We start from the raw sequence: 24,220 nt of genomic DNA on the forward strand, positions 1-24,220 counted from the left end.
TGCTTCGATGACTGCCTTCCCATGAAACCTGCTCTCACGAGGGTCAAATAGCAGCAGCTAGCAGTGTCAGTATGGCAGATTCGGCCACCACTGACCATTTTGGTGTTCATTATTGTTTGTATGATTTTTAAGCAAGATGCTTTGAATGGGCCACGTGACTAATTGACGAGCGGACCACAGGTGTGTCTGATTGCAAGAGGAGAGACGCGAGACCCTCGGCCCTTTTTATGAATTGCTGAATGATTTCTATTTTTATTTACAAAGATTATCATTGCATGTTGTTGGGATTTAATTGCTTTCTGTGGTTATTCCAGGTTCTGACCGTCAGTTCTTTCCTGCCACAGCCGTACAGAACACACACATTTATTACAATACAGTTATACTACAATTATTGTCAAATTTAGGTTTCAAATGCAAAGGTGATTAATGTCAGGTGTCAGTCAAGTCAGTCAAAATGACTGAACGTATTGCAAGTGCTTTGACGAGTATTTCCATTTGGGCTGAAACGGAAGCTTTATGTGTTACAAGTCATCAGTGACTGCAGTCTTACTTTCTATTTGTATTTAAACCACTTCAGTTTTATGTACTTTCTGAAATATAGAGCTCACCTAGACATACTAGTCTGTGTGTGTACATGTTTGGGGTTTGTAATCTGGGATTTCTCATCTCCACTTCACTCCACTTCACTCCAGCTGGAATGATGACCAAGCTTTGCATTGATCAGGTTCTTTTTACCGTCTCTCCCAACCAATCAACTGTACTGTTGAGTGAGCCTGATTAATGTAACCTAAAGCATCTTAATCACATTCAGATGTGTTTTTATGAACATTTCCATTTGTCACAAATATGAAAAGCAAAGTGAGGCAAAACGCTACATACACAAAAGGTGTGTTTTGATGTTGGAGTGGTGTGTGTGCACCTGGCAGCTAAACACACTCAGACTGTGTGCTTAGGGTCCTGGGGAAAAAAACCCCCTGATGTTCAGACTTTGTCCTGTGTGCACAGAAAGTCTATTTAGCATTACCGCTCTATTTTTCCATGAAGGAGTGGCTTTGAGGCCTCCTCGTGTAATGTTACATTTTACAAACCTCTTTTGGGAATCATGAGAAAGTTTGAGTGACAAAGACACCGACTGTCCTCAAACCATAGTACCTCACTCCTGTGTGCGTGTGCACAGTGTGGGAGGACGGGCAGAGACACTGTGAGCAACACGCATACAGTATGTTACATCACAGCCCAACAGATTTGTGTGTATTTCTCACTTTCTCACTGATGGTCTGAATAACTCGCTGCTCTGTCTTTTGAGCTTTTGAATTGACTCTTGTCAGAATATAAAATATCAGAAAACCAAACTGGTTGACTTTCCTGCATGTTTCCATTGGTTAGTTATACGTGTGATGTGAGTTGTTGCATTGTAGCGTGACACAGTTCAAGACTGAAATGATTCTTCTATTTCTAGTTTGGATTTTTGGACATGGGTCACACATTTATTTACACTTGGATGACAAATTTGTCCTTCAGATAAAAAAGATGTCCAAAAGATTTGTTTATTGCACTTTTGTTGACCACAGCTGTCCCACACTTTTTACATAAAACCACTCCAGGTCAATACTTCACAAATCACAAGAGACACAATACAGTGACAGAGGGAAGATTACATGTTTGATGCTGGACAACAGGAGGTAAATCTCAGTGGAATGAGAATAAATACCCTTTGCACAATTCTGAAAACCTTTGAACACACATGTTAATGAGCTTGACTTGTGGCGGCTGCCGCCTGCGGTCCACGACCATGATTTTCTCAGGCTTTAAATCGGCATGCACGATTTCCAGGGCCTCAAGGTGCAGCAGTGCTGTGATCACCTGAGGAAACACAAAGATTTGTGTGAAAATTCAACATACCTGACGTAGAACCGAGTGGATCTCGCTCATGATTACTTTACTAGATTATCATTCACGGACACATTGGGATAAAAAGATGGTCAAGTTTATATTCTACATAATTATTGCAGCCACGTTAAAGCAGAGCAACCCAGCAGACAGTATAGCAGACCATATGTCTGAGGACACACTTAGATTTCCCTTGGCTGACTGGTTAAAACTGAGATTTAAAAAAAAACAGGTGTGTACAAAATGAAGCTCAGGAACAAAGACCACGCATCAAAAACACATTCCACACTTCTGCATAAAAGTATTCAAGCTCTCATGATTCAGTCATTTCCCCTTTGACGAGGTCTCTGCATGACCAGCACCAAACACGCATCGACAAAACGTTAATCCATGGACCAGGAACTCTTCAACCCTTTGTGTTATGGTCAGCTCTGTTTAGCTTTGTTATTTCCTGTTTTATTTTGTAGCCATCCCTCCTGTGTCACAGTGTACTTTACTTCCTGTGTTTTCATAATTGTTTTCACCTGCATGTAATTAGCTCTCCTCCCCGGTCTGTTTAAGTTAGTGTGTGTCACTTTGTCCTTGTCAGTGGCTTTCCTGTTCCCTGTGAGCTGTTTGAGTATTTCTGAACAGGTGAACAGATGGATGGAAGGGCAGCATGTAAGAGACTGAAAGCACTGTGACAGAGATAAAACAAGACAACAAGTGTTTAAAAAAAATATAGAGATACTACTGAAAAGTACTAGAAATATAAAAGTTTCAGGAAAAATAGCTACTATATACAATGTAATGGAAATGCATCGGGTCCATATTGCGAGAACAACTTTTATTTTATAGTCTATTTCAGTCTGGTGGAGCTCTGGTACCTTCTCCCTGGTGGTAAGAGGCTGAAGGAGCTGTGTGAGGGAAGAGGTTGAGTTTCTAACAATGCTGATTGCTTTGCCGGTAAGGTGGGTCTCGTGGATGTCCAGGAAGCTGGGCAGTGAGGCACCAATGATCTGTCCAGCTGTATTCACTATGCACTGCTGGATCTTGTGGTTTGGAGGCAGTGCAGCTTCCATACCATACAGCGGTATATCAGTGCACCACATGGCCAACTGGTTCACCTCGTTCCTGCAGTCTCATCATTGTTGCTGATGAGACCCATCGCAGTCATGTTGCCCACAGATTTTCTGAGGTGATTGGTGCTGTTGTTTGGTGCACAGTCAGGGGTCAGCAGAGTGAAGAGCAGGCACTGAGCACACGTCCTTGTGGGGGCCCTGTGCTCAGTGTGAGGGTGAGCATGTACAAGCACACACAGCACCAGGGGTGAGATATATACATTGATGATGTGTAAGCAAAACTGTGCATATGCCTTTTCCCACACAGAGCTAAGTGCTGGAGGACAATAGACGGTAACAAATGCATTTAATGAGTACATTTCAGACGTTTTGCTGTTGTTGCTGTCACTGCTGCTGCTTTATATTATCGTCACTTGATTGGAGTTTTATTGTTATGCTTATTATTCATCTATTGTATCACTGCAGTTGTTTGTATTGTCAACTCTGGTTTTGAAAGGCGCGTTATAAATAAAGTTTCCCAACTTACTACTGATCTTTTTTGTTATCTTTAAGAAGCTTTTTACTTATTAGGAAAATCCTAATAGTGTCAGATGTTTGTTGCACAATTCAAGTGATCTGTAAAGTGAATTAATCACTCAGGAATTGAGATTAGGCTCACTTTTTGATACCTCCCCCGACAGCAAACAGATAATCTCATCTACTTATGAAGCAAGCCACACCTATCATTGCTGATTTACACACTCCATTGTTCATCTGTGTTTATTTCAATTTTAATAAATTACTCTTTTTAAATTTCTATTGTAAATTTCTTGCATGGCCTACATTCTGGCTGCATCCCCTGAGCCAATTTGTGACAACAGCCATTATCTTTTGCCTTGAAAACACAGAAATATATCAGGCAACAGCTCAGATATCTAGATTTAAACCAGGATGTGTGCTATAGTGCAGGATAAAAAGAGTACTCACAACTTTCATTTTGATGCCGTATATTGTTGTACAGGACAGAAGTTAGACAGATAATGCCAAATTTCATCAACAGTACACCACAAACTTTATATGCTGTGCATATATACCAACTTAAAAACTAGCTGATTGAGGCAGCAATAGACTGGAAACTCCCATGTTCTATAAGGTAAAAGGCTTTTTTTGTTAAAGGAGTCTGGTGGCCTTGAGGAGAGCTCATACAGCACTACACATAGGAACATATTCATTATTTTCCACTTCATTTTTAAACACAATTATGGTTTCATTCAGAGTAATTTCAGTCCTTCTGACTCATTCTTCCTAGCGTGCTTCTCTCTTGCTGTTTGTCAGATGTGCAAACTTAAAATCCAGTCCAACAGCTCCTTCGCTTGACACTACTTTTGAAAGGGAACCTGTAAAAGAATAAGAATTTCTGTTAGGAAAAAAAAATGGTCATGCAGACAGAATAAACAAAATGATTGCTGGTAAAAGTGCACTGCTGCTTTTTTTTTTTTTTTTTTTTTGGTGTTTATTTTGCTTTTTTGTTTTTGCTGATCAGTAATGTGAGTTGTGTTTGCTGCATCAGAACTTTTTCAGCAAAGGTGTTTCCATCTTTTTCTAAAAAGTCATAAACGACCCCAAGTGAGAATAGAAAATTGTTTTGTTTTTTTTTTAATTTTCCATCTCCATCAAGCTCTTTAAATGCAATATTTCAAAATGCGCATAAAAACATCATGATGGAAACACGGCTACACACTGTCTGCAGTCTTCAGCTGCAGTCACTGAACATACCACAACAACAGCCTGCCTCATGCTGTCCACGTTCAGGACGGCACTCGCTCTGTCACTGTCAGCTTGGTGGAAGTTTAGTCTGATGATGATGGGTGATGATGTGTCATTCACACATTCCTACAAGACAAAAAAGAGCCATCTGCATATTCTTGAAGAAACATGCAAAAGCATCAAGATGGTAGCTAATTCAACGTTAAGCAAAATCACTGAAACATGAATGTGTTCGGATTATTAATGGTGATACTATTAATGGGTGGTGAAGTTTTGAGCTTTTAAAAAAAAATCAAGGGAATACAGATAGATTCATGCATAAGTGGATAAACACACAAGTAGGTAGGTGGATGCATGAAGAGATAGATAATAGACAGGAGAATACAACACTTAACAACATATATGATGACTAATCTCCATACTGGCATATAGATGGGGAGGCTGAGGCAGGTGTGTTTATTCCTCAGCTGAACAACAGAGGAAATATTCCTGGCTTCTTTATCAGTTTGACTGAAGGAGCCTCGATATGTTTGTCCCATTGGATCCACATCAAACGTGTACAAGATGTGTAGTCCGGAGATCATTGCCCCTGCAAAGTCAGCCAAATGGATTAAATTCACCAAAAACACATTAATCAGGTGAGCAACATTGGAAGCTGTCAAGAAATCACATTTAGGACTTTATGAAAATCGTTGGGGTGGGGAGGGGCAGCAGAATCTTACATTTCTTAAAAGTAAGGCCCTGCACAAGGATGAAGAGCACCAGAGCCAATCACACAGTGATGCTGGAAGTATGTGCTCTGTGACGCTGTGCTTTAGTGGAGGACACCTGTACTTCACTGCAGCAGGGGGTGGTTAAACCACTGGAGGTCAGCATAAACCAGTTTTAAGGGGGGACTCTCATTGATATTAAATATCAATAATAATAAGACACTTCCTTCAGTGCTGCAATGTATGCTGTGGTGCAGCAGAACCAGTGTGAGCCTAATTTTTACCCACAGCACCAACAAATATTCTTTTTTTTTTTTTCCAAACAGAGGAGGAGCTGCCTAATCAAAGCTTAATACAGCCACTGAATGAATGAAAAGCTCTGTGGTTGCTGATGGACTCGAGCCCTCCAATTAGAGGAATAGAACGGGACTCGACTAGGACCCATTTTACCCCTTTGCAAAGTGTTTGGTTGATGGTGGCCATGTTTTTTGTTTGATCTCACTCATTTCTATTAATAATGTGTACCTCAGTCCCGTGATATTGTATACCCATTTTGGTGTTGATAGCGTCAAAAATGAATACTACAATGGCTACTACCACTAATAATAACAATAATAAATTAACCTGCACAAGCACAATAGGATTCTACCCATTTTGGCCTTAAACCCAGATTAGATCAGATAATGCTATAGTTGAATATGTGCTGTATGAGATTGGATGTCCATCATAATGAAACCCACATTGAAACACTTGTTCCAGAGCCCCCTTTTCTCACCCCGAACCACACTATCATTTTCACACAGTCCCACTGGGTCAGGTCCCTACCTGCTTTGCTCTTTGTTGTTTCTACCATTTCAAAGCAGGCTTTTAAGGTAACCATTGGTAAATTTTCATCTGTGTTGGTCATGCAGTCAATTTTCTCAGTGCTTATCTTCTGAGGTTGAAAAGACAGATGAGCCAAGACATTATAGACGGGCCTGGACCTGAAAGACATTCATTAAAGTTTCTTTATTAAGCCACAGAATGACAGTATACTTGTACACGAAGAAAGGGTAAACCAGTCCCATAACACCATCCCATGATTTTACTTCTCTTGTCATGTTCTGGGAAAGCCGTGGCTGAATTAGTCTGTGGCAGATTACATTTTTGGTTTGTTTTGTACATACGCTACTTACCTAAACTCATATACAGTATCCATACCTTAAGACAACAGCTGTGCTCTGTGATCCAACCACAATATCTGGGAGTCCATCCTCTCCAAGGTCGATGCCCCCAGCAATGGCCTGTCCAAAGAATCTCAGCCCAGGCTTTATTTTCTGTCCCATGATTCTCTGGAATAACAGATTTGACAACTGAAGGATGGTCATGCAATACAAGCATTATTAGAACAACAGCTAACTGTAGCTAATATTTACGGTTAGTATTTAATATTGTTGCTTTGTGCAATTTTTTCACACGTTTTACAGATTGCCACCCCAATCATATGCTCACCTCAATCATATCAGCAAGATGGCTTCTGAGCTTTAGCCTAAAGTTTTAGACTGATCTATTGGCAAATAAGTACAGATGTCTAACCCTGATGGTGTTGAAGCTCTACAGATTAATGTGACATTGTGTCTTTTTTTTTGCTTGCCTGCATCATGGTGAAGTGTCAAGAAATCTGCTGTTTTCTCATCTTCAGTTAAAGCAATCTTTTATCTCTGAACATTTAGATAATGTTACCTTTTCTCTGTCTCACCTGGCTGAAAGTGCTGCGGATGCCTCTGTGTCTGTCACCAAGGTAGATGTACACAGCCCCCCTGTAATCATCCTCAAGCGGGGCTCCAACAGCAACGTCTCGGAGTCCATCACCATTCAGATCTGCAAGACTGGATATGGCGGTGCCAAATCTCCCCATGGATGGTGCAGTCACATTCAGTTCATTTTTCAGTTGCATCTGGAAACAAGACCACAAGTTTAGAAAAATAAATGCATTAACTATCTCCCCGTGCCCTGATTAAAGCTCAAACTCTGGGTCTGATCCCACCTCATCAGTCAGTGTGTAGACGTATATCTGGCCTTCACTCTTCTCCTGAGAATGGTAAAATTGTGGAGCTCCCACCAGCAAGAAGTCAGTGTCACCATCTGAGTTGACATCTACTGAGCACAGCTCTGCACCAAAGTAGGAACCAATCTGAAAGTGTGTGGGATACAAACGAGGATTTACATCACTTAAGATGAAAAAACATACACTACCTTAACCATGCCAAAAGAGATACATTTATATATTACAACCAAGATGAAAGCGCTCTGTGCTAATCCTATTTTATCAGTATTGACAAGCTCCTATGTTAAGACGGAAATCATCTCAAAAATCCTGCAGTCTACAAGATTTGAATATTTAAGTTAAGTGAAAACAGCTAAAAGGAAACTTGGTTCATTAACACATCATCTCCTCTTGATATGGTATAAAATCCAAACTTTAATTCAAATAGCCCTTCAAGTACAAGAGATCTTTTTCTTTTCTTTTTTTCATAATCTGTGTGATAAAGCAGTTGAAATTTTTCTGAAGACACCAACCTGGTCCCCATTTATTCTGTGAGCTGCAGTCCAGGTCTGACAGTCATGTCTGAAAAAGATGACCTGTCCCGTGTGCTCAAATCTTGGTGCACCCATGAAAAACAGAGGAGTGTTGCTCCTCTCTCCAACAGAAGTAGAGTATCCTGCAACAGCGTCAGTCACAATCTGCTCATTGTTCACTCACATCATGCAGTGAGGAAGTGCTCAGATTCTAAACTGATGTACATTTTTAAGAAACCTATTGCTATTCTGTCTTATTATGAGCAGGCTGTAGATGCACATTCACTCAGTTTATGATCCCATCCTATGGATTTGCTACATTTATAATACAAAGCTGTTTTGAACACATCATTTAGGTTGGAAACTGATAGAGTTAGTTCACTGAGTTTTTTTTTTTTGTTTGTTTGTTTGTTTTTTTGCCGCATCAGTAACTCAAACCAAATAAGAAAAAAAACAATTCTACTAAAGAAACAGACAATCTGAAATGACTTTAAATAACTTAATGTTTAGTACCCATGTAAGAGCCATTCTTCATGTGTGGATCTTCAGTTTGTGTTTGATTTTCTGCATGACACTCTTGAAGAGAACCACGCCAGATGTTTGATCCCACTGAACCCAGAATCAAGGTATCCTGTTAACAGAAATGTGCAGGTCTGGTTAGAGCTCAGGGAGGGGCGGAGCCACCGACAGTTGCCATGTTGTCGTCTGACTTTTTTAGAAATTTACTCTCAACAATCTGCATGAATTTTTATCTGTTAAAGTGAAATAAAAGACATGTCTCCCCCAGATCTGTTGGAGTGCCACCAGAATATCATAACTGAAAGAGATATTCAGCAAGGAGCTAGCGATCTCTCTCCTTCTTCATTGTCCCCACGATTGTGCCATTGACTTCCTCCCTGGAGCTCCCTTTCCATGCAGTCGGCTGTATAACCTGTATCTCCCTAAGAGGAAGGCTATGGAAACATATATCCAGGACTCTCTTGCTGCAGATATAATGCGTCCCTCCCCCTCTCCTGTCGGTGATAAGTCACTTCGTCCATGTATAGACTTCAGGGGATTCAATGTGATCAGTCAAAAATCAATACCCATTACGACTGTTCTGAGAGACTTTATCAACCACTTTGTGTTTTTCTATGATGTTTTTTTTCTCCAGTTGTCACAAAGAGCAGCTTCAGTCTCCTTCCTGGGCTTTGTTATCGCCAGCGGACAGTTTAGAGGAGACCCCGAGATGATCAGGGCAGAGGAGGAATGGCCAACCCCCACACATCGCAAGCAGCTTCAACTGTTCTTAAACTTCTACCGGCACTTCATCAAAGATTATAGCTGGGTAGTGGCCCCTCTAACTAGACTAACCTCCCCCTTTCTCCTGTTTTTCTGGACTGCGGAGGAGGATGTAGTCTCAAGGTGTTGTTCACATCTGCTCCTATCCTCATTCAGCCGGATACAGCTTTGTGGTAGAGGTAGAGGCGTCTAATATGGTGGTCGGGGCGGTGCTGTCACAATGTGCTGGCTTGGATCACAAACTTCACCCATGTGCCTTTTTCTGTAGGGAACTAACACCAGCAGAGAGACACTACAATGTCAGAGATCAGGAGCTGTTGGCTGTAAAAATGGCACTAGAGGTGTGGCGCCACTGGATGGAGGGTTTGGAGCAACCTCTTGTGGCATGCATCCAGTTCACCAAACAACTGAACTCTCAACAGGCTTGGTGGTCCTTATTCTTCAGGTGGTTTAATTTCACCCTTGCCTATCGACCTGGGTCCGGAAACATTGAACCCGATGCTCTCTCCCGGCAACACAGCGGGCATCCTGCCCTCTTCTGGTGTGGTGGTCACCATTACATGGGAATTCAGGTTCATAGTCAAGAAGACTCAACGCTGCCAACCTGTCCCAGGTAACAGTCCTCCCAACCGGCTCTTTGTGCCTGATGCTGTCCATCCCCAGGTATTTCAGTGGGCTCACACATCCAGGTTCGCCTGCCACCCTGGTGTCAATAGAACCTTTAAGGTCCTGAAGAGGCACTTCTGGCGGCCCAAGATGGGGGTGGACGCACTAGTATATGTCGCTGCCTGTTCTGTCTGTGCTCGGGAGAGGGCTTCACATCAGGCATTTGCTGGTCTCCTCAGACTGCAGGCTGCGCCTGGTCACACATTGCACTCGACTTCATCACTGGCCTTCCCAAGGTAACAGTGATTCTTACCATTGTCCATCAGTTTTCCAAGGCTGCTCATTTCATTGCTCTACCCAAGCCCCCCTCCACCAGGGAAACCGCTGAGATGCTGGTCCAGCACGTGTTACGGCTGCATGGCATCCCTGCGGACATTTTCTCCGACAGAGGACCACAATTCAGTTCTGCTTGGCATTGGGAGCACCAGTCAGCCTGTCCTCGGAATTCCACTCATTCCACTCTGGCCAGTCGGACAGAATAAATCAGAACCTGGAAGCAGCATTAAGGTGCATGTCTGCCTTTAATCTCACCTCCTGGCCTACCCATCTTCCTTGGGTAGAATATGATCATAACTCTCTCACTAGCTCTGCCACAGGATTAACTCTCTCTTGGATACTTGCTGCCAGTACATGTGTGATTTCATATGGAACTTTGGAACTTTTCATATGGAACAAACATTGGTTGTGTTTTCTACCAGTTTTTAGTTTTTAATTTAAATTGTCTGATTGTATCAAACATCAGCTGTTCAGTTTTGTTGTAAGCTGACTTTTTATTACTGTTGATGTTTTAACAAATTTACCTGGATGTTGTATGTACCAATTGGTATTCAAGCTCTGTGATGATTATGCTTAAGGATAAAGGATGTAGATTTTGAATGTATCCAGACTTTGTCTTATTAACTTTACTCACCTTATAGAAGATAGCACTGAATCTGCCCTGAGACATTTCATTAGTCATGTCTCCTGCCTGAGCCACTTTGGAGCCTGAATAGAAAGAAATTAGCATGGCATGTTACTATTGCAGAGGGACAGCAGGAAGATTACACTGATTTTCTAACAATATCATCATATAAAGAGTGTTAAAAAAAACCAAAACAAAACAATTGAACGTCACCTTCCATTGTGAAGATCTTGTTTTGAAAGTTTTCCAGTACTCCTGTGAGTCCGTCATAGTTCTCAATTTTAAAGGCATTTTTTTCTTTCGGTTCTGAAGCAATGGCTTTAAATTTATCCAGACTAGCATCTTTGACCTGAAACCAGAACGCTGCTTGAAATTATGAAGGATCCTCAGGAGTCTCATGTCAGCAACATAAACACAACAGTTTGTGCAATATTGGACTCAAAACTGGACTCAAGTACAAGTTGCACTATTTAAAGCTGAGCTTGGCCGCAGCTGTTACTGTATTACTTAAAGACAAAACATTTGCTGGTAAAAACATGTCTGAACACTTGTTTTTGTCTGAGTAGTATGTCTGTGTAACATCCTCATGGCAGTGAACAGAATAGTTCCAAGAATTGATCTCTGAGGTATACCACATGTGATGACAGCTGATGACTGAATAAACTGATCTATCTATCAGACAAATAAGATCAGACAATGAGACCTGTTACATCACATGACAGCTTACCCCAATGACAAAGCGAATTATGTTTTTGTCATCATATCTTTTGATAATCCCATTTTTGTCAAAGTCACTGGGATCTCCATCTGTGATTAGTACCACAACTTTAGTTGCATCAGGAGAGGCGCCTGCTGCTGGGTTTTCAAGGATTTCCTCTCTGTAACAAATGTAAAAGAAGCATTTGTAGGTCTCAGAATAAATAAAACTGCATCTGTGAGTATGAATTAATGAACGTTACATTAATGTTAATAGTCTTGTGGTTGTACTGCATCACTGTAACTTACAACACAAATCTGAGTGCTCTGTGTGTGTTGGTAAGAGTTCTCATATGGGGTTCCTTCCATAGTTTATCAAGAGCACCACCATCTTGGTAGTCATTGAAGTCAAATACTTTCCTGCAATCTGTAGAAAACTGAACTGCTGCAAACTGAAAAAAGCAGAAAACAAAGTATAGTATTCATTTAACACTTTTCTGTAGAATTTAACAAATAAATGCTATGAAGGCTTTAATGTTGCATTAGTGCAGGGACCTTGATTGATGTGTTCATAAGGCTGTTCATTATATCCACTATGAAATCTTTACTTTTGTCGAACTCTTCTGTGGTCATACTCCTTGATCCATCAACTAGAAAGACAAGGTCCACTGTCTTTTTTGTGCAGTCTGAAAAAACACACAGTGAAAGTTTGTAAAGAATATTCAGTCAGGAGAAAAACATTGAAAATAATATTTTACAGCAAATAGGATAAGATGGGATTACCACAGAGTGGAAGACGCTTCCATTCTCTAAATGACTTTTACCTTGGAAAGCTGGCGTGAAAGGGGTTTGGTGAGGATCATCGGTCATCTTGTAGCACACACTGTTCAGATAGGAGTTCTCGTAGCACTCATGGACTGTACTTGGACTACAAACCTAGATAAGAACATAACAAGGCCGATGAACGTAGCCATGCTACCATGCTAACATTTTCTAATTAGCACTAAATAAAAAGTACAGCTGACGGTTCTGTCATTAGTGCTGCAGGATCATAAACAACAGTATAATCAAATCAAAATTTGGCCTGATAGTAGCAGTAGATCAACAGACCGACGTTGCAATCCCTGGAACCAAGCTGTCAACACTGCCAAAAATTGTATTGATTTACATGGATGGCATGATTAAATGATCATCAGTGGCAAACACAATCATAGTTGCTATGTTGTATGGAACTGTGTGGAATTGAGAAGAGGAGGTAATTTGAATGTTTAACTTTCCAGGAAAGAACACTGTTGGATCCACTGTCTGAGAACCCTGTCACCTCATGAATTGAATACAGATTATGACTTCAGTGTTTTCTGTAAGGTACCTCTATTTATTGGATATTTAGATGACAGTTTTTAGCATATCTGAGAAACTGACAGACAAACAGTCTATTTAGCAGCAAAGGGTGTCCATGCATCAGTGGGTTGAGTAGGGAGGATGTTGGCACAACTGCATGAGGCCTATCATCAGGATCAATGCCAGGTAAGTTGAAGTTTCATTTAAAGGGTCTTGTCATCCATCATAGCAAAACATGGCAATGTCAGTGTACCATGTAAATGATGTTAAAAACACAATAGCATACTTGTTGCCCAATTAAGTGTAACATGTTTTTGACCCAGTGATGGCAGTTTGAGATGGTAGTCTATAGTAGTTAAAGTAATCCAGACCTTAAGTTTGTGACTTCAGGTATTATGTGTGGCCACAGAAATGTAAATGTGATGTATAATTTTATCATTTGTTCCATTTTAGGGTGCATGAAACCCGAACCCTCAGCCATATAAAACTGAGTAAATGGGTCACAAGCTACACAAGGACCAAAATGAGAAATTGGCCATGTAAGGTGTTACCCATTGTCACGACCCCGCCCCTTTAGGTTGGTAGGCTGCCTGCTGTCTGTCTTTTTCCTTTTCTGCTGCAGGTGCCCAGTAGGCGGGGTCATCGTGAATGTCATTGGGAACACCTGGGCCCGGTGTTCCCACTACTTAAGCCCACGCCTGACTGATTTCTGATGATGGCTGTGTAAAAGCGGAGCAGGATATGAGACCTTACTTTGAACTTTTTGAGCTGTCGGAGATGGAAGAGTCTTTGCTGAGCTGTTTGTAGATGTGGTCTGTGTTGATTTTCCATTTGAGGTTGTTACTAATATGGGTCCCAAGGAATCTGAACGTGTCAGTGATGGAGATGGATTCACCTTCAATGAACACAGGAGTTTTGGGAGATGGCTGGTGCCTTAGGTTGACGATGAGTTCTAATGTTTTTGATGTGTTGAGTGGGAGATCATGGTCTGTGCACCAGGTCAGTGCTTGGTTGATCTGTGCACGGTATTAAGTTTCTTGGTTGCTGGTGATGAGTCCTATGATTATTGAATCGTCCGCGTACTTGACAGAGCTGTGGTGAGATGTGAGCTGGTTTGAATAGTGGGAGAATAGCCAGGGTGAGAGAACACAGCCTTGGGGTGCGTCTGTACTGAGGAACAGAGAGGAGGATGTGTTGTTGTTGATCTTCACATTTTGTTGCCTGTTCCAGAGAAAGCTTTGAATCCAGTGACAGATGCATGGGTCAATGTTCATGTCCAGTAGTTTATTTAACAGTTTGGCCGGGTTTATTGTATTGAATGCAGAGCTGAAATCCATGAACAGGATGCGGGCATATGTATTTGCGGACTCCAGGTGGTTCAGTATGTGATGAATTGCTAAGTTGACGGTGTCATCACCTGACCTGTTGGCTCTGTATGCAAATTGGTATGGGTCCATGAGGGGGGTAATGACGGTTTTCAGGTGATTGAGTATGATGCACTCAAATGATTTCATGACTGCTGATCTCAAGGTAATGGGTTTGTAATCATTGAGGCAGGAGATGGTCTTGGTCTTGGGAACCGGGATGATAATGGATTCTTTGAAGCACCTGGGTACTGAGATTTGACAGAGGGAGGTGTTGAAGATGTTGGTGAAAACTGATTGTCGCTGTCAGGTGTGGGGGTGGGTTTCTTTTTGTAGTTTGTCATGTTTTGGCTGTTTAAAAAACTCTGTATCTAAGGATACCAATTAGAGTGATGTTCTTACCAAATAATATACCCTTAACAATAATGTACCGTCCTCCAACATCTTGGATACTTTTTTGGCCTAAATGGTAATGATTTATGAATTAAGATACATACCCCTCGACTATTGGAGGCAAAGAATGAAAAGAAGACCTGTCCCACCCATTCACGTTTTAATTCGACATGTTCTGCGTCTTTGAGGTGGGTTTCCTGTAAAAAAAAAAGCTATCTTAACCCCTTCCTTTCTCAGAGATGTTAAAATTTTCTTCCTTTTAACTGGGTGGTGTACTCCTCACACATTCCAAGAGCAAAATTTTATATCAGCCCCCATCAAATGTAGTTATTAATATGTCTATTACTGTGGATTATGTGGATACTGTCTCTTTTATTCATCACTTTAGCCATTATCCCAAATGGAATAAAAGCTGTTCCATAAGTAATAATCTTTAACATTCAATACAGATTCAAAACGGTATGAAACCATGACCAAACCCCTGTAAAAACTATATACAACTACCTTTACTAGGTCCTGGCAGAGAAAAAACAAAAGGAGGTTAGAAAAAAGACTAATACCCCCAGAGGCTCTCCAAGGTAGGTGGACCCTAGATCCTTCGAAAGATGCAAACATATCAGCTCAGAAGAGGCACACCCTCATACACATAAGGATAAGAACATAATTACAATATTATCCATAATCATGATAGGTAGAGACCTCCTACATGCAAGTTGGTTTTTTTTTTTAAGAAAAAGAAAAGAAAACAGTTAAGAGAGTAATGAGTAAGAATTATTATAGCAACATATGTAACAACCTTAGATAATATTGGCAAGTGAGATAGGACAGCACGCTCCTTCCTGCATGCAAGTTAAATGTAACAACATAACATCTCATCTCTCTTAGTAAACTTAGGAGAACATTCACATTATTAGGGCAACAGGCAAACTGCCCAACTCAGAGGAGTTGAATCTGGCGATGATAACACTCCCCACAATGGATGTATCTATGACAGTTTCAGAGAGTCAATATAGGCAGACACTTCGTCCGGAGTGTGGAATGTTTTAGAGTCGTTCACCATGACCCTGCGCGAAGCTGGATACAGCATGGTGTAGCGAGCCCCGGGGATGTTCTGCAGCTCCCTTTTAACAGCCATGAATTCCCGTCTCCATTTCAGCATCTGTGCTGCAAAGTCTTAGAAGAAAAATATTTCGTCTCCCTTAAAGAGAACCTCCTTTTTATGTTGTGTAGCCTCCATGACTCTCTGGCGGTCGGAAAAGTTGTGGAATCTAACAATCATCGCACGGGGCAGTTTCGATGTGCCAGAGCCGGTCCAGTTTTATCTGATCTGCTTTGGTCTCAATGTCCAGGATCCGGGGGATCCATTGCTCCATAAACTTAACCGCGTCGATGCCCTCCACCTTCTCCCCTAATCCCAGGATCCTCAGATTCTTTCGACGATCTCAATTTTCCTGGTCTTGAAGACACTCTGTTAGCTCCCTAACTGACCTTGTTAAGCTAGCGACCTGTTTCTCTGTTTCGACCACAGTATTTTCCACCACTAATATCCTCTCCTCGGCTTTGTCAAACCAGTCACAAATCTCGCTCAGATGCTGCGATATGTTAGTGTTGATACTGTGTAGCATACAGTCCAGTTTGTTGCACTGGTGATATTAGCCCTTATTACCTCCATGACTTTTTCAGTGGCTGGGTCTAATTCAGGTGTGTCGCCTGCGTTACCGCCATCTTGGCAGGGCAATGATTTCTTCGCAGTGGTCTTCTTAGCTTGTTTCGGAGGCATTTTGCTGGTCGAATTGCCCCAAAAGTGCTCCAGAGACATTACAGAGTCGGTGCTCCGTATTAACTTAGTTAGGTTGTTAAAAATGAAGGGCAAGTTCCCCCTAAAGCTTTGTAGAAACACCTGATACTCAATGTGTTAATTTTATGATTTTAAAATTATAATTATAAAATTATAATTATAAAAGTATGACAGTGTGGTTAAGTCACATTTTATTAAGTTCATATTGCTTTCTGTCTTTGTTTGTCTGCTGGTTTCTCAGATATGCTGTCCATACTTTTTGTTAGACCAGATCAGAGTGGACCATAGAACTGAGTTCTACATTAGCCTGTTCATCTAGGAGGTGTTGGTGATTTCAGTCACTTCCACCACAAAAGGTTCTTCCTCATACAGTCATAACTGTGCACAACAAAATTTAGGTTGATAGGCCAAGCAGTTTGTGAAATTAGCCACAAACAGACACACGGACACATGTGACCAAATGCATGATCTGCTGGCAGAGATAATCATACATTTTAGGCCACTCCAGACTACAGGCCTTTAAAAATGTTGCAGGAGCCATTGCTAAATTTTAGTACTATTAGACGCTGCAGCCTTTGGCACTGTCGATCATAACATCTTGTTAGATAGACTAAAGCACTTGGTCAGCATTGTTGAGAGTGACCTCAGATGGATTTTCTTAAATCTTACAGAGAGATCTTTCTGGGTGACTGTGATTTGTATTGGCTCATATGTCATGCGGGGTTCCACAAGATTCAATCCTTGGTCCCATCTTGTTCAGCTTGTATATGCTTCCTTATGGTCACATTTTTAATCAGTTTCAGATTGTTGTCTACTTTTGTTATACAGATAACACTGAGCTTTTATGTATCATTTAAATCTGAAGAATATCTAATTAAAAGTTTGGATACACTGTTGCCTTACTTACTGCTATCAAAGATTGGATGAACTTTGTTCATGTCATTGGCCCGGGCAAAACTTCTTTTTTAGTATTAGTCCATATCGTAGGCATCTAGCAGGGAATGTAAAACCATCTGCTAGAAATCTAGGTGTAGTAGTTCTGATCAAAGTCTGAGTTCTTATCATCACATTGAGAAATTGGTTCAGCCTTGTTTTTTGCAACAAAATATTACCAGAATCCGTTTTGCATTGCCTAAGAACATCATAGAGCAAATCATTTGTGCCTCCATCTCTTCCCACCTGGATTAGTGTAACTTCTTTTTTGTTTAAGCAAGTCTGCAATTGCTCGCCTCCAATTGGTTCAGAACACGGAAGCCAGGCTTTTTGATAAACACAAACCCAGGATCCACCAGGCGCATATTCGTGACATCGGGTAGGTAAAGTGCACTTGCTCTGTCCTCAGTGTGGAGTCTCCGCAGAGCAGAGTGTAGGTACACAGGCAGATACAACTGTTCTGAGATGGAGACTCTGTGTCCAGTGCAGTTGTGCTCATTGACTAGAATAGCAGCGATCAGCTGACGGGGTCAATGAAAACAGCATATTATCCCCATTCTGGCCCACTTATATTGCTTACCTGTGCACATCAGAATTCAGTTCAGGATCCTCCTGATCACATTCATAGCTCTCCATGGCATGGCACCCTCTTATATTTCTGAACTTATAAACCAGTTGATATTATTGTTTTCCTTCACCTTGAACAAGGTGGTGATTAATCATTCTGTGTTATGGGAAAAGCTGTCAATTTTGATTGTGTTTGTGACTGTCATCAGTTGAAAACAATGACTTTACTCACCTTGTGTAAGACAGCACTGAACCCGCTGTGAGATATTTCAGGACTCATATTTCCTGTCCAAACCTCGAAGCCTAAATTTGAGACAGAACTAGCTCAAGTTACTATTTCAGGGGCGACAAATGAAAAGATAACATGGTTTTTAGTAACAATATTATTGTACAGAGATAGAAGGAAGTCAATTGAACGTCACCTTCCATTGTGAGGATCCTGTTTTGAAAGCTTTCCAGTATTCCTGTGAGTCCGTCATAGTTCTCAATTTTAAAGGCATATTTCGGTTCTGAAGCAATGGCCCTAAATTTATCCAGCCTAGCATCTTTGACCTGAAACCAGAACGCTGCTTGAAATTATGAAGGAGCTCCAAGTCTCATGTCAACCAGATAACAAGACACTTTCATGCAAAGTTGGATTCAAAAGGAATCAAAAGATTCACCATTTAAGGCTGTATTACTTAAAGCCAAACATTTACTGGTAAAAACATGTATGAACAATTGTTTTATTTCTGAGTTGTATGTCTGTGTATCATCCTCATGGCAGTGAACAGAATAGTTCCAAGAATTGATCTCTGACCGAACAATGAGGCCTGTTACATCACATGACAGCTTACCCCAATGGCAAAGCGAATTATGTTTTTGTCATCGTATCTTTTGATAATCCCATGTCTGTCAATGTCACTGGGATCTCCATCTGTGATTAGTACCAGAACTTTAGTTGCATCAGGAGAGGCGCCTGCTGCTGGGTTTTCAAGGATTTCGTCTCTGTAACAAATGCAAAAGAAGCATTTGTAGGACTCAGAATAAACAAAACTGCATCTGTGAGTATGAATTAATGAACATTACATTAATGTGGTTGTACTGTATCACTGTAACTTACAACACAAATCTGAGTGCTCTGTGTGTGCCAGTAAGACGTTTCATATGGGGTTCCTTCCATAGTTTATCAAGAGCACCACCATCTTGGTAGTCATTGAAGTCAAATACTTTCCTGCAATCTGTAGAAAACTGAGCTGCTGCAAACTGAAAAAAGCAGAAAACAAAGTACAGTATTCATTTAACACTTTTCTGTACAATTTAACAAATAAATGCTATGAAGGCTTTAATGTTGCATTAGTGCAGGGACCTTAATTGATGTGTTCTTAAGGCTGTTCATTATATCCACTATAAAATTTTTATTTTTGTCGAACTCTTCTGTGGTCATACTCCCTGATCCATCAACTAGAAAGACAAGCTCCACTGTCTTTTTTGTGCAGTCTGAAAAAACACACAGTGAAAGTTTGTAAAGAATATTCAGTCAGGAGAAAAACATTGAAAATAATATTTTACAGCAAATAGGATAAGATGTGATTACCACAGAGTGGAAGACGCTTCTACTCTCTAAATGTCTTTTACCTTGGAAAGCTGGCGTGAAAGAGGAGATTTGGTGAGGATCATCGGTCATCTTGTAGCACACACCAGTCAGATTGGAGTCCTCATTGTATCCATGCAATGACACACTTGGACTACAAACCTAAATCAGAACATAAGAGGTGAAAGAAATTTGTCCCAAAAAAACTAAATTTTATCTAATTTATGGAGTTCTGTGATTTTCTTACAGTGAGTTGGGAGTGTGTGGTGTCTTCAGCTATGGACAAGCCAAAGTGGATGACTGGTATTGTTGTTTGTGTGAGAGAAATGTCTGTGACAGAAGCATCTGATTAGTGCTATTGATAAAAAAAAAAAAAAAAATACCACAAATCCCCCAAAATACAAATTTCAGCTACAGTAAGTAACATAGCTGTATCCAAATGTCCCGACTTCCCTGCACATGCACAGCTGCACTAATTAGTCTACAGTTCATGGCCATGGATGTGGCAAAGAACCTACAGTACACTACTGCCTTTACTACAGCTAGGCTAATAATAATAATAATAATAATAATAATAATAATAATAATAATAATAATAATAATAATAATCAGCCTCTCAGCACAGTCTCTTGACCTATTTCACAGAGAGACACAGAGAGGTTGGACATTTGGATTTAGCCTATGTTGTCATTTTACATTGTATACAGACATGTGACAAATGAAAGGAAATCCTGAAAAATATACACAACAAATACAAATACTTCAGGTTAGAAGGGGTCATTAATGGTTTGATGTGAATCATACTGTATGCTGTGGCGTTGGCAGTGACATGATACTAACTCAGCTGTATAGCTATGGGAGATTTTCAAAGTGTTTGTTAGACAGTGTTCTCCACCATCATCGTCAAAACATTAATGAGTGAATACCTTTCTGAGGGCTGGTGTTCATCCATCCAGTGCAGTTACAAAGACTTGGAGAATCTATAGGTGTGTCCCAATTCAGGGGCTGCATCCTTCGGAGGACCCAGCCTACGCGGTCTCTGGAGGCTGGGTCCTGGGAGGATCCTCCGTCGGCCGCATCAACTATCGGTAAATGGGACGGTCTAGCCTTTGGAGTATTTCCTGATTGCGTCACGACGTCATAACTTCTTCCCTCCTAACCCGGGAAAAACACACGTACGGGGTGCAGAGATGCGCCCGTACAGCTCCTATCGCTTGTAAGAGGCGCGAACTGTAGCCTATTATACAACTTACAAATTCACCTGATGTGAATATCTTCACAGCTTCGCGTCGGACGGTTCACTCCTCCGCGTCGTCCATTCATTTCTGATAATGGACACCTCGAAGGGCATTATCCCGCTTTTACCATGGTCACTTACGAAAGAAATAAATATTAAATCAATTATTAATACGTTAATGTTGTTTTTTTTTTTTTACCGTTAACACTGTGAGTTTTTAACAAGAGGCCGCTGAGTGGGCTATTTAATATCGCTCGTTGTGACGCGTTGCCAAGGTAACCGGCTCTGGCCACAGAACCTGCAGCTCGGTCGGCGCAACTGTTATATTAGACCTAATCAGTGGAGAGAAGTGACATGATTGCTTAACGTTATGTTACGTGATACAAAGTATCGTTTTAGAGGGCAAGTGCACCTCTTACCGCTTGTGTGTGTCCAGAGGATGATGCCAAATTTTGTTTCAAAGACTCAAAGTCCACAGATAGTTTCCTAAATCATTTTTATTGCAAGAAATATTATCCACGATTCACTCTGGTCATTAAATGTGGTTAAAGGAAACTATAAAATCACTCATGTTGTCTACTGTCTTGCTGTTGTGATAAATAAACTGTGAAATGTGTTCTGAGTTTCTGTTGCCACGGTTACCAACTAGCGTATGAGCCAGCGCAATAATTTAGAACAATCAGGCTATTTGACCGGAACTTTTTTATAGTTGTCCTACAACACTTTTTAACGGAGACCCTGCAGCCAATCACAATCGAGTATTCACCCAAAATAAGATATTAGTTGACATGCGAGCTTGTAACATTTGTAAGTGAAGAGTTTTAATAAGGCTAACTGTTAACTGAGCTCCTCATATCAACAGGTCGCCATTATTAAAAAAAACAATCGGTGCGCAAAGCATCTTGGGATATGGGAGGACGTGAAGGATAGTAGCGACGCATCCTCCAAATACAGGGAAAAGGAGGACGCATTTGTCGGCTGCATTTGGAGGATCCTTCGAATTTGGACGAATTGGGACAGCCTTCGCGCAGCGTTATGACGTAATCGGCCTTCAAATCCATCCTCCGAAGGATGCAGCCCCTGAATTGGGACACAGCTACTGATAAGGAGCGCTGAAGCTGTTCTAGAGGTACGTGGTGACCCAGCACCTTGCCATGATACTTTCTCCTTTAATTTGTCACCCATATGTTACATTGTTGGAAACTGTGTTTTTTATCTTATTGTCTATTTTTATTGGTCTGTCAACATTCTGATTAATTATATAATATGTATTTCACAAAACACATTTATGTACCTGGAAGAATGAGGCACTGGTGGGTTTGCCTTCGATTAGGTTCGCTTGAAAACAGAAATATGGCATTTATGAGGCAGTTGTGAAGCATATTTTACTATTATAATGTTTCACCAAAAGGGTACCGTGGTACTTACCCTTTGTTCTTGCCTGACATGATTTGAAGCACTTTGTTTCCAAAGAAATCTTTTTGTTCCACCGTATGGGGGGGGGTTGACGTGTCAATGTTGAAAGCCAAAGATACAGAGATGGCTGCAGTTTGTGAAAAGAAATTACTGCATTTGAGCAATTCAGAACTATGCTAATGCTAAGAACTATAAGATTGTTTTGGTGATCTACAAGGCATCGACCATGAGTCACAATGGGGGTGTCCAACGCTATTCGACCATCTGACGAGCAGTTCTGATGGCATATGCTGGCCCGTTAGAACCTGCCACCACACATATGTTCCTCTTGCCACTAATCTTTTCTCGTCTTGTCTCTCATCTCCTCTCTTTTGAGTCATTTCCTGTCTTGTCAATACTGCTACTACTACTCCTCTGTCCTCTCCTCCTACTCTGGACTGTGTCTGTCCAATCACCTGCAGGCCTGCTTGGCCACCTTCATCTTGTCACCTTCTCACCTTGTCATTAAAGGAACCACACTAAGTTTGTATATGTCCTATTTATTAGATCGATTTCAGTTTGCACATGTTAATGATGATTCTTCCGTGCACGCCGAAGTTACACAAGGTTCTGTGCCTGGACCAAATCTATTCAGCCAGTATATGCTTCCTTTTGGTAATATTATCAGGGAACAATCCATAAATCTTCATTGCTATGCAGATGATACTGTCATGATCTGTGGTTCCCCCTCCATTTTGCCCTCTTGTGCCTTTACGTTTCCCTTTCTCCCTGTCTCTTGTCTGTCTCTCCCCGGTCTGTCTTGTTGGTGTGTGTTTTACTGCAGGGCGTGGCTGGCAGGTGTGGTCCAGCCTCCTCCTCTCCTCAGCACACCTGTGACCAATTACTCAACCAACAGCCATCTGCTGACACACTAGGTGTGTCCCAATTCAGGGGCTGCATCCTTCGGAGGACCCAGCCTACGCGGTCTCTGTAGGCTGGGTCCTGCGGAGGATCCTCCGTCGGCCGCATCAACTATCGGTAAATGGGACGGTCTAGCCTTCGGAGCGTGTCCTGATTGCGTCACGACGTCATAACGTCTTCCCTCCTAACCCGGGAAAAACACACGTACGGGGTGCAGAGATGCGCCCGTACAGCTCCTATCGCTTGTGCGAAATGTAGCCTATTATACAACTTACAAATTCACCTGATGTGAATATCTTCACAGCTTCGCGTCGGACGGTTCACGCCTCCGCGTCGTCCATTCATTTCTGATAATGGACACCTCGAAGGGCATTATCCCGCTTATACCATGGTCACTTACGAAAGAAATAAATATTAAATCAATTATTAATACGTTAATGTTGTTTTTTTTACCGTTAACATCGTAAGTTTTTCACAAGAGGCGGCTGAGTGGACTATTTAATATCGCTCGTTGTGACGCGTTGCCAAGGTAACCGGCTCTGGCCACAGAACCTGCAGTTTGAGCCAGCGCAATAATTTAGAACAATCAGGCTATTTGACCAGAACGTTTTTATAGTTGTCCTACAACACATTTTAACGGAGACCCTGCAGCCAATCACAATCGAGTATTCACCCAAAATAAGATATTAGTTGACATGCGAGCTTGTAACATTTGTAAGTGAAGGGTTTATAAGGCTAACTGTTAACTGAGCTCCTCATATCAACAGGTCGCCATTATTAAAAAAAAAATCGGTGCGCAAAGCATCTTGGGATATGGGAGGCCGTGAAGGATAGTAGCGACGCATCCTCCAAATACAGGGAAAAGGAGGACGCATTTGTCGGCTGCATTTGGAGGATCCTTCGAATTTGGACGAATTGGGACAGCCTTCGCGCAGCGTTATGACGTAAGCGGCCTTCAAATCCATCCTCCGAAGGATGCAGCCCCTGAATTGGGACACAGCTAATATGAAACGCCGGCCTTTCACCCAGTATTCGTTGAATCATTCACCTTTGTGGTAATGCTGAGACTCCTGAGATCTACCCAGGACAGTGACTATTTATGCCTTGTCTGCTTCCTCCCTGCCGGCCTCGTCAATCTCAGCAGACACGGCTGACTCCTTGTGTGGATTTACTGGACTCATCTGTTAA

At 41.4% G+C, this 24,220-nt stretch overlaps 1 protein-coding gene across 1 annotated transcript in view; it reads right to left on the minus strand.

Moving 5' to 3' along the window:
- Window positions 1-4,309: 4,309 nt before the first annotated feature.
- The window catches only part of LOC143319060 (integrin alpha-L-like), a 20,798-nt gene continuing 887 nt past the window's right edge, over window positions 4,310-24,220 (minus strand). Inside the window, exons 2-17 of the mRNA XM_076727630.1 lie at window positions 19,727-19,809; window positions 12,335-12,446; window positions 12,066-12,196; window positions 11,820-11,962; window positions 11,542-11,692; window positions 11,028-11,163; window positions 10,824-10,897; window positions 8,480-8,597; window positions 7,967-8,109; window positions 7,434-7,580; window positions 7,146-7,343; window positions 6,608-6,738; window positions 6,233-6,390; window positions 5,120-5,286; window positions 4,707-4,823; window positions 4,310-4,327 (exon numbers count right to left, since the gene is read on the minus strand). Coding sequence (XP_076583745.1) covers window positions 4,310-4,327; window positions 4,707-4,823; window positions 5,120-5,286; window positions 6,233-6,390; window positions 6,608-6,738; window positions 7,146-7,343; window positions 7,434-7,580; window positions 7,967-8,109; window positions 8,480-8,597; window positions 10,824-10,897; window positions 11,028-11,163; window positions 11,542-11,692; window positions 11,820-11,962; window positions 12,066-12,196; window positions 12,335-12,446; window positions 19,727-19,809 — 2,027 coding nt within the window. The remainder of the gene's footprint in view (window positions 4,328-4,706; window positions 4,824-5,119; window positions 5,287-6,232; window positions 6,391-6,607; window positions 6,739-7,145; window positions 7,344-7,433; window positions 7,581-7,966; window positions 8,110-8,479; window positions 8,598-10,823; window positions 10,898-11,027; window positions 11,164-11,541; window positions 11,693-11,819; window positions 11,963-12,065; window positions 12,197-12,334; window positions 12,447-19,726; window positions 19,810-24,220) is intronic.

This window comes from Chaetodon auriga, chromosome 4 (genome assembly GCF_051107435.1).
Source record: "Chaetodon auriga isolate fChaAug3 chromosome 4, fChaAug3.hap1, whole genome shotgun sequence".
NCBI classification, from domain to species: Eukaryota; Metazoa; Chordata; class Actinopteri; order Chaetodontiformes; family Chaetodontidae; genus Chaetodon; species Chaetodon auriga.